The sequence below is a fragment of the Schistocerca cancellata genome, chromosome 3, assembly GCF_023864275.1.
Source record: "Schistocerca cancellata isolate TAMUIC-IGC-003103 chromosome 3, iqSchCanc2.1, whole genome shotgun sequence".
Classification (NCBI taxonomy): domain Eukaryota; kingdom Metazoa; phylum Arthropoda; class Insecta; order Orthoptera; family Acrididae; genus Schistocerca; species Schistocerca cancellata.
The window spans coordinates 673458655-673474564 of record NC_064628.1 but is presented as its reverse complement, the minus strand read 5'-3'; the positions used below and the strand labels follow the sequence as shown (position 1 = coordinate 673474564).

Genomic DNA, 15910 nt, shown 5'->3' with positions numbered 1-15910 from the left:
CGGGAGAAATCATTTGTAAGTTTCAAAGTGCTACCAGCAGTCTAGCTAGCACAATGACTGTGCTTAGGGCATTCTAAGAATGGGGTACGGTGGTCGAGTACCTCCTCATAACACATACATTTCTCTAGTCAATGCTAAGCGACCACTGGACAATGGATTACTGGAAACGAGTAATGAATCATCCTATACCCTGTGGCAATCCAGTCAAATGGTTTTGTCAAATGCCTAGAGAATGTACCCTGTCATCATGCTTAATGACAGCAGTGAAGAATGGAGGAGATGGTGTTATGATATGTGGGTGTTTTTTGTGGTTAAGGTGTGACTCCCTTATTATGCTTCAGAAAATACTAAGTGTGGAAGGATCTGATCAGTTTTTACAACATTGTGCACTGCATGTAGTGGAGTAACAGTTCAGAGACGATTATTGTTTGGTCAGCACGACAGTGCACCTTGTCGTAAAGCAGCAGTGTGAGGCAATTGTTTGTGGACAATAACATCCCTGGAATCGACTGGCCTGCCTGGAGTTCCAACGTGCACTCAATGGAACGCATTTGGGATGAAATGGAGCGTCGACTTCGCTTCAGACCCCAGCTTCCAATAACATTACCTTCTTTGGTTTCAGCTCTTGAGGAAGAATGGGCTGCCATTCCACCACAGACATTCAAACACCTCATTGGAAGTGTCCCCAGCAGAGTGAAAGTCATTATGAAAGCGAATAGTGGAGACATCCTATATTAAAGTCCACTAATAGGTGTCCAGATACTTTTTATCAAATAGTGTATGTTGCTGATGATTGTTTAAAGAAAAATACTTGTTGTAGGTAAGAAAATCACTTTGAGAGTTTTTATCTGAATCAGTTGCAACAAATATATTCAATAATTTGCCATTACTTTAAAAATATATATATATATTCTTTCGTGAATATTTATGCACTCTTCCGTTGTCAAGAACTACATGCAAGCTCCCACATGTCCTCAAGAATGTACTGATGTAGTATGTCATAGACTTTTTTTCTGTAAGCGCGGGCCTCGATCTTTTCTCTCTTCTTCTAATTAGTCAACAATAAGAAATAAGACGATGGTCACGTGTACTTGTGGACTGGTTTCAAAAGGTCAACACTCCTCACTGCTTGCGGGATTGTACGTTGTCATGAAGAAAATAGTGATGTCTTTTGAACTGAAAACGTATTTAAAATCGATGTCGGGATTCAGTTGACGTAATTTCATACCTCTATAACTCTGATAAAAATAGGCATTTCTGGGTCATATTTATCACATTTTAAAGAGAAAGGTTGAAAGTTTGTTATCATTTCAACATTTATGGCAGCTGAACAGCACACTCGGGAAAACAAGTAAAACGAATCTACTATTATCGGCTTAGTGCGTTTGATACGAGTTCGTAAATGGAGTCATGTCTCAAGAGATTCATTATGCATTCCATTATTTTGAAGAGGAGTGTAGGTCCATTTGTTCCAGTCAGAAGGTCTAAATATGAAACCTAGATCTCAAGAATGATTCAAGGCTGATTGTCACAAGTCTCGATAATGGAAGAGAAATGTAACCAGAAGTACATATTAAACATATGTTAATTATGTCCAAAGAATGTCACCACATAAGCAGACCATAAGACTTACACGAGTGGAAGAGTCCAGACTACGACACAATGTAGCCTATGTTCGCAATATTCCATAGTTTCCATTTAGGTTAGTTCTACGTGACATTTTTTCTTAAACATTGTTGGTATGTGGTTATATCACGGCATCACAGTAGAAGTTCCTAAGTCATTTCAAGCTATCAAAACTATTTCATCTTTGTTTGCCTGTAGATAACATCAAGGGAAGACTCAAGGATGAAACAGCAGTGGAAGTAACATCTGCAGGCATCGGTGATAAGGTGAGTCTCGCCTTGACGTCCATATTGTTGTATAGCTACATTGTAGTTAGGTAGTAGGGAAGAGCTCATACTATTTGCTTCCTTACCCTACATCATGCCGTCTCCAGCTCATGCAAGTCTTGGACGTTAGCTACAAAATTTTCTGACATGTGACAACCAAAACAGAAATATTTTGTATCTATTCTAGGTTTTCCACAGCAACATTATTCCTACAAACACAGTTTCAGCTGTAGTTTCTGGTAATGGAACAGCATGTCTTGTATGTTATACTATCTATGCCTGAATATATAGTTTGTAATAGCTGGTACTTGGACTGAAACAGTGTTTTTGAAAATCCATGTATATGCTCATAGCAAACTGCACCAGGATGTGTATGAAATGGCACTGTAATGTTCATCTTGCCACAGTCTGCAGGGCCCACAAATATTAGTTATATATTGTCAGGCAAAATTGGACTTTCCTTCCTTTTTCAGTAGTATTACTATGAAGTCACTGTTAAGAGAGCGTTTCATCTATCCAGACATAAAATTGACTACATTAGCAAACAAGTGATTTTATAGGGAGAAAAAAAAACATGACTTACAATTTTTTATTTACTGTGCAATATAAACTTTTGCATACAGCTGTATATTGTTGTTGTTGTAGTCTTCAGTCCAGAGACTGGTTTGATGCAACTCTCCATGCTACTCTACCTGTGCAAGCTTCTTCATCTCCCAGTATCTACTGCAACATCAAGGGAAGAATCTGTTCAGTGTATTCATCTCTTGGTCTCCCTCTACGATTTTTACCCTCCACGCTGCCCTCCAATACTAAACTGCTGATCCCTTGAAGCCTCAGAACATGTCCTACCAACCGATTCCTTCTTCTAGTCAAGTTGTGCCACAAACTTCTCTTCTCCCCAATTCTATTCAATACCTCCTCATTAGTTATGTGATCTACCCATCTAATCTTCAGCATTCTTCTGTAGCACCACATTTCGAAAGCTTCTATTCTCTTCTTGTCTAAACTATTTATCGTCCACGTTTCACTTCCATACACAGCTACACTCCATACAAATACTTTCAGAAACGACTTCCTGACACTTAAATCTATACTCGATGTTAACAAATTTCTCTTCTTTAGAAACGCTTTTCTTTCCATTGCCAGTCTACATTTTATATCTTCTCTACTTCGACCATCATCAGTTATTTTGCTCCCCAAATAGCAAAACTCATTTACTACTTTAAGTGTCTCATTTCCTAATCTAGCTAATTCCCTCAGCATCAACCAATTTAATTCAACTACACTCCATGATCCTCATTTTGCTTTTGTTGATGTTCGTCTTATATCCTCCTTTCAAGACACTGTCCATTCCGCTCAGCTGATCTTCCAGCTCCTTTGCTGTCTCTGGCAGAATTACAATGTCATCGGCGAACCTCAAAATTTTTATTTCTTCTCCATGGATTTAATTCCTACTCCAAATTTTTCTTTTGTTTCCTTTACTGCTTGCTCAATATACAGATTGAATAACATTGGGGAGAGGCTACAACCCTGTCTCACTCCCTTCCCAACCACTGCTTCCCTTTCATGCCCCTCAACTCTTAGAACTGCCATCTGGTTTCTGTACAAATTGTAAATAGCCTTTCGCTTCCTGTATTTTACCCCTGCCACCTTCAGAATTTAAATTAGAGTATTCCAGTCAACATTGTCAAAAGCTTCCTCTAAGTCTACAAATGCTAGAAACGTAGGTTTGCCTTTCCTTAATCCAAACTGATCTTCCCTGAGGTCGGATTCTACCAGTTTTTCCATTCGTCTGTAAAGAATTCGTGTTAGTATTTTGTCAGCCGTGGCTTATTAAACTGATAGTTCAGTAATTTTCACATCTGTCAACACCTGCTTTCTTTGGGATTGGAATTATTATATTTTTCTTGAAGTCTGGGGGTATTTTGCCTGTCTCATACATCTTGCTCATCAGATGGTAGAGTTTTGTCAGGGCTGGCTCTCCCAAGGCTATCACTAGTTCTAATGGAGTGTTGTCTACTCCCAGGGCCTTGTTTCAACTTAGGTCTTTCAGTGCTCTGTCAAACTCTCCACACAGTATCATACGTATCTCTCATTTCTTCTTCATCTACATCCTCTTCCATTTCCATAATATTGTCCTCAAGAATATTGCTCTTGTATAGACCCTCTATATACTCCTTCCACCTTTCTGCTTTCCTTTCTTTGCTTGGAACTGGGTTTCCACCTGAGCTCTTGATATTCATGCAGGTGGTTCTCTTTTCTCCAAAGGTCTCTTTAATTTTCCTGTAGGTAGTATCTATCTTACCCCTAGTACAAGGTGTGTTTTTTAAGTAAGTAACGTTTTGAAATTAAAAAAAGACGTGCTAAGATAGCTCAATAATTTTATTTTTACATGAAAGCTTGTACCTTAATCGATGCACTGACGCCATTACAGTCTGATTCTTCCTTGTTTACGTTGTGTACTGAGTGTTTAAGATGCCTCCGATAATTGTGAGTCCCGCCGACTGTGAAATACGGGATGTTATAAGATTTCTTAGTGTTAAAGGCCCAAAAGCAATCAATATTCATCGTGAGATGTGTGCAGTTTACGGAGAAAACATTATGAGTGATGGAATGGTAAGAAGTGGGTGAGAGCATTTAAAGATGGCCGCACAAATGTGCATGATGAACAATGGAGTGGGCGTCCTTTGGTCGTTAATGAAAGTTTGGTGCAGGAAGTGGACAATAAGGTGAGAGGAAACAGACGCTTTACGATTTCCTCCTTGCGGGATGACTTTCCTAAATTTCTTGTAGTGTTTTGTATGGCATTGTGACCGAGCACTTGAATTACCGAAAATTGTCTGCACGTTGGGTACCAAAAATGTTGACGGATGTGCACAAAACCAAATGTTTAGACAGTGCATTGACTTTCCTTGAGCGGTACCACAATGACGATGATGATTTCTTAAGCCAAATTGTTACGAGCGATGAAACATGGGTGGCCTATGACACACCAGAATCAAAGCAACAGTCCATGGAAGTTGAGCAAAGGCATGGTTTTGCTGCAAGACAATGCCCGTTTGCATGTGGCGAATCAGACCAAAGATCTCATCACATCTTTTCGATGGGAAACTCTAGATCATTCTCCGTACAGCCCCGATCTTGCATCCAGTGACTACCATTTGTTCCTGCACTTGAAGGAACACTTGGGCGGTCAGCATTTTCAAGACGAAGTCAAAACAGTGGTGATGCAGTGGTTAACAAGTCAAGCAGCAGAATTCTATGAGGAGGGTATACAAAAAATGGTACAACGTTATGACAAGTGCCTCAGTATTGATGGAAATTATGTAGAAAAGTAGATTAAGGTGCAGGCTTTCATGTAAAAATAAAATTATTGAGATAGCTTAGCATGGCTGTTTTTAATTTCAAAATGGTACTTACTTAAAAAACACGCCTCGTAATATATGCCTCTACATCCTTACATTTGTCCTCTAGCCATCCCTGCTTAGCCATTTTGCACTTCCTGTCGATCTCATTTTTGAGACATTTGTATTCCTTTTTGCCTGCTTCATTTGCTGCATTTTTGTATTTTCTCCCTTCATCAATTAAATTCAGTATCTCATCTGTTACCCAAGGATTTCTATTAGCCTTCGTCTTTTTCCCTACTTGATCCTCTGGTGCCTTCACCATTTCATCTCTCAAAGCTACCCATCCTTCTTCTACTGTATTTCTTTCCCCCATTCTTGTCAATCATTCCCTCATGCTCTGCCTGAAACTCTCTGCAACCTCTGGTTCTGTCTGTTTATCCAGGTCCCATCTCCTTAAATTCCCACCTTTTTGCAGTTTCTTCAGTTTTAATCTACAGTTCATAACCAATAGATTGTGGTCAGAGTCCACATATTCCCCTGGAAATGTCTTACAATTTAAAACCTGGTTCCTAAATCTCTGTCTTACCATTATATAATCTATCTGAAACCTTCCCGTATCTCCAGGCTTCTTCGGTGTATACAACCTTCTTTCATGATTCTTGAACCACGTGTTAGCTATGATTAAGTTATGCTCTGTGAAAATTCTACCAGGCGGCTTCCTCTTTCGTTCCTTACCCCCATTCCATATGCACGTACTACGTTTCCTTCCCTTCCTTTTCCTACTATCAAATTCCAGTCACCCATGACTATTAAAATTTTCATCTCCCTTCACTATCTGAATAATTTCTCTTATCTCATCATACATTTCATCAATCTCTTCGTCATCTGCGGAGCTAGTTGGCATATAAACTTGTACTATTGTAATAGGCTTGAGCATTCACTATGCTGTTTGTAGTAGCTTACCTGCATTCCTATTTTTTTATTCATTATTAAACCTACTCCTGCCTTACCCCTACTTGATTTTGTATTTATAACCCTGTGTTCACCTGTTCCTCCTGCCACTGAACTTCACTAATTCCCACTATATATAACTTTAACCTATGCATTTTCCTTTTTAAATTTTCTAACCTACCTGCCCAATTAAGGGATCTGACATTCCACGCTCCGACCCGTAGAACTCCAGTTTTCTTTCTGCTGAGTAGTCCCCGCCCAGAGATCCGAATGGGGGACTATTTTGCCTCTGGATTATTTTACCCAAGAGGACGCCATCATCATTTAACCATACAGTAAAGCTGCATGCCCTTGGGAAAAATTACAACTGTAGTTTCCCCTTGCTTTCAGCCATTCGCAGTACCTTCACAGCAAGGCCATTTTGGTTAGTGTTACAAGGCCAGACCAGTCAATCATCCAGACTATTGTCCCTGAAACTACTGAAAAGGTTGCTGCCCCTCTCCAGGAACCACATGTTTGTCTGGCCTCTCAACAGATACCCCTCCATTGTGGTTGCACTTATGGTACGGCTATCTGTATCGTTGAGGCATGCAAGCCTCCCCACCAACGGCAAAGTCCATGTTTCATGGGGGGCCAGCTGTATATATGAACGTGCTATTAACATTATTATCATTCTCTCCCTACATCTGTTGTATTGGAATCATACATGTTATTACATACTGATGCACAGTAGTCATCAGTATGCTGGGTAATGATCTCCTCTGCTTACTGTATAATCTTACATATAAGCTGCACCAAATTTTTCCATGGCTTCTCATAGAAAATGAGTTCATAAGCAGCTTGCCAGATTGCATATTAACTTATATATACATTCTTGTAAATGCATGCATCCTGTATCATTATATATCTTCACTGCTTGTGAGAAATCGCTACTGCTGACAGTATGACCATCTAATACCTCTGGCAAGAGGAAAGCCTTAGACACAGCCAACTGACTCAGTTCATATCTAGCAGATCACATGTGTGCAACATAAAATGAAAGACTGTAAGACATTTGGCTCAATATCCTGTTTTGAGAAAACCACCCCCTAAAGCCATGACATGGAGTAGACTCAAAATTGATGGGATCAATAGGTAGTTGATAACTGAGCATTTTTAATCATCATATATGGTGTCAGCAAATGATAATTTTCCTAGAGATAAAGAAAATTAACTTTTGCAACTGGCATTTATGTATCTATAAGTTACACGTTGTTCAACAAAAGAGCCATGAGTACAGTGATCAAGGCATTTGGCTGAGGTCCAAAAATCTATATTTGAATCTCAAATGCACTATGCAGCTAATTTTTTTTTCTTGTATCAAAACTGGTAGGAATAGGTGGCTTAATAAGGGGTAATAACAAGGCAGACAAATAAATTTCTCTAACAATTTGGATTAGTAAGGAATTACAATTTTAGTCCTAGTCACTATAAAATGATTCTTCCACTCACTCTGTTATATCTCCTCACTTTTCTTTGAACAGCTGAATGGATGGTGGTTGTCATATAAACATTTGTCCGCCCCGATAGCTGAGCGGTCAGCGTGAAGGATTGCATTCTACGGGCCCAGTTTCAATTCCTGGCTGGGTCGGGGATTTTCTCTGCTCAAGGACTGGGTGTTGTGTTGTCTTCATCATAATTTCATCGCCATCTGGGGCATAGGCCATCCAATGTGGCGTTGAATGTAATAATACCTGCACCAAGGCTGCCAGACCTGCCCTGAAGGGGCCTCTCAGCCAATGATGCCAAACGCTCATTTCCATTTCATTTCCCTATAAACATTTGAGACAAATACACTTGCAGTAGCAAGAATATCTAATAAATTCAATCTTCATGCAATTGTATCATTTCTTCTAAAGACTTAATGGAAAACAACCTTGGTTTACATTTTAAAATATTTATTTTTCAGGTATTAATTTTTATGCTTACCATACATATGGTAGCATCACCTGAAAAATTGGTACTGAAAGTTGATTATGAGTTATGCTGTGAATTGTTATTGCATTCATGCAGTTGTCCATTTCCCACTGGGTTTCCAGAAGCATACTGCAATTTTTGAGCTTCAAAATAAAGTTTTTTTTATCTTGGTGAAAAAAAATAAACATCACACTGCTGGCATGCAGGTGTCCAGTTTGGCAGTATTACTTTTACCATGCAAGACAGTTGACCAGAATCATCTATAAGCATGGTAACATATGTTACAGTGTTTTTTTGTCAATGCCAGGAATCTAATATCAGGTAAAACTTGTTATCAGCAACATATGATTTTAAAATGTTCTCTAGATATGTTTTGTAAATTAAATTTGTCAGTTTCCAGTTTGGAGCAAGTGACATAAATGTTTTTAAAGAGTTGGTTAAACAGTTGGCCTCTTCTATAACCCAAGGGGCAAATATATCATTGGTTTCTTGTCAGCACAAAAAAAAAATTAGGCTACGGTTTTCAAGATGTTTTGATAGAATATTGCACCTTGTACAGATTTGTTATTTTATGTATATTACCAAATGCAACAAGACTTTATATTTCTTCCATATGCATTAATGTGCATCAAATGTTCGTCGGGTATTCGCATCTTGTCTGGCGGATGTCAATCACATTAAAATGTACATTGACACCATCTGCTTGCTGAAATTGCTGCAAATTGTAATATCCTCTATATTTTCTACCTCCGTGTGTAAAGATGCATTTCATGATGTGCCATTGACTAATTTTATGCTCCAATTTTTAATTTCTTGCCAAGATAATGATGCAGCAAATTAAAATCCATGTTGGTTAGACATGGGAGTGCTGCACCTACAGCCCACTGCTGGAGTATTCTTATTGTCATGTTCTTCTTATGAAGATGAGATTTGACAAATCAATAAAATGTCCATTTATTTATTGATATATCTGTCATACCTTGTCCCTCCTTTAATGATACCTCTTTTCCACAATTTTAAATCTTTCTTCCTTTTCAGGATTGCTGTTGATTCATTCTTTTGCAATGTTCCAACCTGGATGATTCTTACCTAATGCTACTGCTCTTACTTTTACTTCAGGGAGTACAGCTTCATAGTTCACTCTTTTGGTTACCAGTTCACAGCACTCACCTGTAATTAATGAAGTACAGCTTGACTGAACATGGACATTTCCATAACATTACAACTGATTTCACATTCATGAATCTCAGCACCTTCCACCTTCTGTACCATCTCCATGATGCAGTTCTTCGACATCAACAAAAATGACTTTGTTCTTCAGTTCCAAAGCTCACTCGATGATAGTCGCTCCTCTTAGTTTGGAACGCTGAGAAATAAACTGCCTGTTTCTAGTAGTGCATTGATAATACATCTGTGTTGCAACAGTTGTGCAAGCCAATATACAATGTTGGCCACTTCACACTTACCACTGTCTGTGACAGAATCTCAGATATTTATTTCATCACTGGTAGAGGGCTGTACATCCTCCATTATTAAGATTGTGGAGATGAAAAATTATAAAATAAAGTTGCATAAACAAAAAAGTGATGTACTACAAATTATGTACTGTATAAGTGTTATATTATTTTCAGATAATCATCATATTATATCACAAAAAGTATTTTATCCTGTGGATATACGATAAAAATTCACTGCAATAATTAATAAATAATAATGATAAATAATTTTCATTGTTTAAAAATTCACTACAAATATACTCAAGGATCACAACAGACTAATGATGGAGAACAACTCCTGATTGATGTACATAAGGTTATTGCTGGAAATACTCACCTTTTTGTAATGAATAGGCAATGAGGCCAACATAATTATCCCTGTGTGCATTCTATCCCCCACCTCAATGTAAACAAGTGTAGGTCAGCTGTCTGTGGTGCCTTGAGACAAATTCAAAGCAGTCTTACTCGGAATTGTTCAACACAGCTTAAAATCTTAATTCTGTGCTAATCCATGTCACCTGAGAAATTTATTTGCCTCCCTTTTTATTATTCCCTATTGCTGTACTTACCTTATTAACCCTCCTATTCCAACCAATATGGGTGCGGGGGGCGTGAATTGCAGACTGCATTTGAGATGCAAATCCAGGTTCTCTGCTATGCAGCCAGATGGCTTGGTTGTTCTGTCAATGGCACTTTTGTTGAATTTCTGGCACATAAGCCACAGCCATAAAAATTTATTTCCTCAGTTTCTAGTTTTAAGCATTATCAAGTGATGCAAAACTGAGAGTGCCTCAATGACCCAATGAGGCTTATAATACCAAGTATGTGGAGAGTGTAGTTTGATTCCATACATGATGATGAAAGCTGCTCAGTTTTCAATTATCTATCGATCCTGTCAGTTTTCAGTTAATTGCCATCATGGAATTTAGGGGTGGTTTTCTCACAAACCAGTTGGAGGAGGGATGCAGGTATCAAGCCAAAATATTATACAGTCTCTCATTTTAGGTTTTACTCAAGTGAGCTGTCAAATGTGATCTGAATTGTTGGCCACATATGAGGACCTTTGTGTGGAAGTCTGACTACTTCTGCTGAACGTGGTTTCAAATAGCATCAGATTATTGTTTATATGAAGCCTCTCATTACTGGATAATGTCATTTTACTTTGCATCGTAGAGGATGTTTGAAGACAACCACTGGAATCTGAACTTATTTGATCTCACTGACATCAAAACTTTATGTTGTATTGAAGTGTAATATTTTCATGCATGAAGGTTCAGACACTGGTTTCGTTAGAGGATACTCAATTATGTCACTTGCAACAGCAGTGTCGTCAGTGTAGACACACATATATGTCGACAGTCTATGATTATCCTGCACCAACTGATAGTTACATTCTGTCTGAACTTTTTTTTTCTTTCTCTCTCTCTCTCTCTCTCTCTCTCTCTTTTTTTTTTTTTTTTTTTTTTTTTTTTTTTTTTTTTTTTTTTTTTTTTTTTTCATGTTAACACATGGTGAGGAAATAATAAATAGGATGAAAACTTCAAAATTTTTAGGTGTCTGTATTGTGAGAATTTAAATTGGAAAAAGCACATTTTGGAACTCCAAACATTAAGTTGATGTATTTTGCATATTTTCATTCCACATGTCATATGGAATAATATTCTGGGTTAACTCAGCTTTAAGAAAGAAAGTCTTCATTGCTCAAAAACATGCTTTAAGAATAACGTGTGGTGCTCATCATAGTCATACTGTAGACATCTGTTTAAGTAGTTGGGCATACTGACTACTGCTTCTCAGTATATTTACTCCCTCATAAAGTTTTTTGTAAATAATTCCCTGCAGTTCAAAAGAAACAGTGATGTTCATAATTACAATACCAGAAGAAAAAATGACATTCATTACTCCACATTAAGCTTGTCTTTAGTGCAAAAAGGGGTGCATAATGATGTATGTAAAATTTTTGATCACTAACCCACTGATATAAAATGTCTGACAGACAGCAAAGTAAAATTTCTTCTCGACAACTCCTTCTATTCCATAGAAGAATTTGTATTATTGTAATGAGTAAAAGGTGGTGGGTGGGAATTATTAACTCACATATGGCCATATCTACAAATTAATTTGTAATGTGAATGTAAAATGACTCATTCGACATCACTAAGATATATTGTCCAAAATGATCCATGGAACATGGAATTAACCAACTGCAACTTTAAAAAATTTAGCTTATTTTGTCTTGCAGTCTGACTATGTGACCTATCATAGCCATGGATTGGCAGCCCGAGACATCTCATTACTGTATACCCCAACAGTAGGCACATGGCACCTCACTCACAGTACAACCTAACCAGACAAGATTCAGCTAGACACATCAGGTCACACCACATTCAATAACTCACACCTGACTGCATTATAAAAGTGCCATACACTGGCATGTCATCATTATTTAACATACACTCCTGGAAATGGAAAAAAGAACACATTGACACCGGTGTGTCAGACCCACCATACTTGCTCCGGACACTGCGAGTGGGCTGTACAAGTAATGATCACACGCACGGCACAGCGGACACACCAGGAACCGAGGTGTTGGCCGTCGAATGGCGCTAGCTGCACAGCATTTGTGTACCGCCGCCGTCAGTGTCAGCCAGTTTGCCGTGGCATACGGAGCTCCATCGCAGTCTTTAACACTGCTAGCATGCCGCGACAGTGTGGACGTGAACCGTATGTGCAGTTGACGGACTTTGAGCGAGGGCATATAGTGGGCATGCGGGAGGCCGGGTGGACGTACCGCCGAATTGCTCAACATGTGGGGCGTGAGGTCTCCACAGTACATCGATGTTGTCGCCAGTGGTCGGCGGAAGGTGCACGTGCCCGTCGACCTGGGACCGGACCACAGCGACGCACGGATGCACGCCAAGACCGTAGGATCCTATGCAGTGCCGTAGGGGACCACACCGCCACTTCCCAGCAAATTAGGGACACTGTTGCTCCTGGGGTATCGGCGAGGACCATTCGCAACCGTCTCCATGAAGCTGGGCTACGGTCCTGCACACCGTTAGGCCGTCTTCCGCTCACGCCCCAACATCGTGCAGCCCGCCTCCAGTGGTGTCGCGACAGGCGTGAATGGAGGGACGAATGGAGACGTGTCGTCTTCAGCGATGAGAGTCGCTTCTGCCTTGGTGCCAATGATGGTCGTATGCATGTTTGGCGCCATGCAGGTGAGCGCCACAATCAGGACTGCATACGACCGAGGCACACAGGGCCAACACCCGGCATCATGGTGTGGGGAGCGATCTTCTACACTGGCCGTACACCACTGGTGATCGTCAAGGGGACACTGAATAGTGCACGGTACATCCAAACCATCATCGAACCCATCGCTCTACCATTCCTAGACCGGCAAGGGAACTTGCTGTTCCAACAGGACAATGCACGTCCGCATGTATCCCGTGCCACCCAACGTGCTCCAGAAGGTGTAAGTCAACTACCCTGGCCAGCAAGATCTCCGGATCTGTCCCCCATTGAGCATGTTTGGGACTGGATGAAGTGTCGTCTCACGCGGTCTGCACGTCCAGCACGAACGCTGGTCCAACTGAGGCGCCAGGTGGAAATGGCATGGCAAGCCGTTCCACAGGACTACATCCAGCATCTCTACGATCGTCTCCATGGGAGAATAGCAGCCTGCATTGCTGTGAAAGGTGGATATACACTGTACTAGTGCCAACATTGTGCATGCTCTGTTGCCTGTATCTATGTGCCTGTGGTTCTGTCAGTGTGATCATGTGATGTATCTGACCCCAGGAATGTGTCAATAAAGTTTCCCCTTCCTGGGACAATGAATTCACGGTGTTCTTATTTCAATTTCCAGGAGTGTACATAGGTATCCCCCAATGTGTGTGGGAAAACAAGCAGATACTTTTGGTATGCTATTCTTCCTTTTAGCTCTGACTGGTGTGCTTTGTTCATCACACCATTGTAGACCACCCAAAATTGTTTCAGAGATGGCAGGGCTCAGGCTGCTGGGATTGATGCTATCCCTAATCCCACAGTGGTATCAATTGGCATCTGCTGAGTGTGAGGCAGTGTGAGTCCTCAGTCAATCAGAGGCTTCAGGTCCATGTGTGTGAGACACACCTGTAGCAACAGCTGACTGCTCCGACATTCACAACACTATCTGCTCCTGCATAATTGTTCAAATAAATAATAATAATAGGGCATACAGTTCCAAATTGTTTGTGTTAGAGCAGCATTATTTAGAAACCACCTGGGCACACATGGACAGGGGAGGGGGAGTGGAGGTATAGGGGAGAGAGTGACTTTGAAGGGGGAGAGGGGGCAGGGGACTTTGAAACCCTCATTATACTGAAGTATACAGACCCAAGACTGTCCTAGTACCTGTGTATATACACCACTTAAATCTCTGTGGACACCCACAGTAGTGATGCTTCTTTGTGGCAGGCGAAGCTGCCATCGGTGATCCAGACGAGCCTGGCACGCAGCGACCACGAGCTGCTGGTTGCAACACTGCTAGTCTGTGGCATGTTGGGAGCTGTGCTGGCTGCTGCTGCAGCCCTCTTTGTCATCCGCCGGCATGCCCGCTCCAGGGACAAGATCAACGCACTCTCCAGACCTGAGTCCGAGCCCAGCAAGGACTACCAGGTGGGACATACTTCTCACTTATTGATTCCACAGGGTTGTCACAGAGGCCAAACTTCATGACCAACCAATGTGACTCACATCACCTACTTTCATAGTCTGCTTACACAAGTGTCCAGATGTATTGCATAACTGCAGAAAAAGGAAACTTGTGAGGTGACAGGTGAGTTGTACATTACCATTATTTACATGACAATTCTGATGGTGTAATCAGATTTTCAATATAGCAACAAATTTCCAAAATCTAAATGGCTCATCCAATTTCATCGAGCGACATGTCTTTAGAAAACTACTAGTGTAAACCTAAATTGGCATGAATTACAGGCATGTAACTTGAATAGTACATGAGTTATTGGAAGTTGAAGGGGTCGATTACTATCGATTGTGTCAGGCCATAAGTACTCCACAGTTACATGAAAAAATGGTAGCAGTATACTTATAAATATATTTATTCATCTAAGTCTTTGTTTATATGTGATATAGGCTATTCATGAATAAATTAGTTAATTATTTACTGTGTTTTAGAAAACACAGAGACGTTAGGCTACTGGCCTGCTTTTGTGCCAACTTGTGCATTTGTGAGATTTCTGTGGCTTCTACAGTTAAGGTGTAGTGTGCGTTTAGAAGTGAATATCTTGCAAGGTATGTTGTTGTTCATGACTAATTACATACAGTAGGAATCTACTGTTTCCCTGTTGTTCAACTTATATTTTATTTAATTGCTGGACCATTGACACCAATAAGTGTTTTGCGGAAATGTACCGCATTCTAAAAAGTACTTCTACTATCATACTCATCATTTGAATTCATAAAGATAGTACCTGCAGATTTTATTTAATTGCAATCTTTCATTTATAAACATCTATATTACGTTCAAAATTCGCAATTGCTGAGTGACAGAAAACAGTCATAACACCAAAGTTGTTTAGCACTTTTCTTGCAAGCAGAGTATATTCCCATTGGTGAAGTTTACATTAAGCACACTGGACAAAAAAAATAAGTCACCCTCAGGAAACATTACACTAACACGATGTAACATCATCTCTAACCATGAGAACGGCCTCAGTTTGGCAAGGAAAAGGGCCCATGTGTTTCTTCAGGTATGCTATATCCAGCTGATGCCACACACACTTGATTAGATCCTGTAGAGGTACCCAACTGTTGGGATATTGATGCCTGTGTTTCCTCTGCTGTTCCAGACACCCCTCCTCCCCTTCAGGTCCAGAGGATAGAATAGGACCGAGGTATTCATGCCTGTCATGAGAGGCAACTAAAAGGAGTCTCACATGTTTTGTCCTTTATGTGATGGTTCCCTGTAGGGTTTTACCTCCATTTTTCAAAATTTGCCTGAAGAGCAAGCCAACTGGGAAAGGGTGCCTTACAAGGTGCATCGTGTCCACCATGTGCTGAGACCTCTCGCATCCTTCGTTGATGTGGATTTGCATTTCTGCTCATTCTCAAACTGTTGGGCGAGGTCACCCTCCTGGGTGCATATTTTTCTATCAACTGTGCAGTATCGTTTTCTTCACTGACAATGATAATGGACTTGTTTACTTGGTTGCAACTGATATCGAGCCAGTCCATTGTGGTGGGGCTGCCATGTACCCTG

General features: G+C 40.3%; 1 protein-coding gene across 2 annotated transcripts in view; it reads left to right on the top strand.

The window, feature by feature from the left end:
• Positions 1-15910, top strand: part of LOC126175647 (receptor-type tyrosine-protein phosphatase N2) — a 468697-nt gene that overhangs the window by 390233 nt on the left and 62554 nt on the right. For both annotated transcript variants that reach the window (XM_049922539.1, XM_049922538.1), the window contains 2 exons: positions 1825-1892; positions 14104-14304. In XM_049922539.1, the coding sequence (XP_049778496.1) occupies positions 1825-1892; positions 14104-14304 (269 nt within the window). The remainder of the gene's footprint in view (positions 1-1824; positions 1893-14103; positions 14305-15910) is intronic.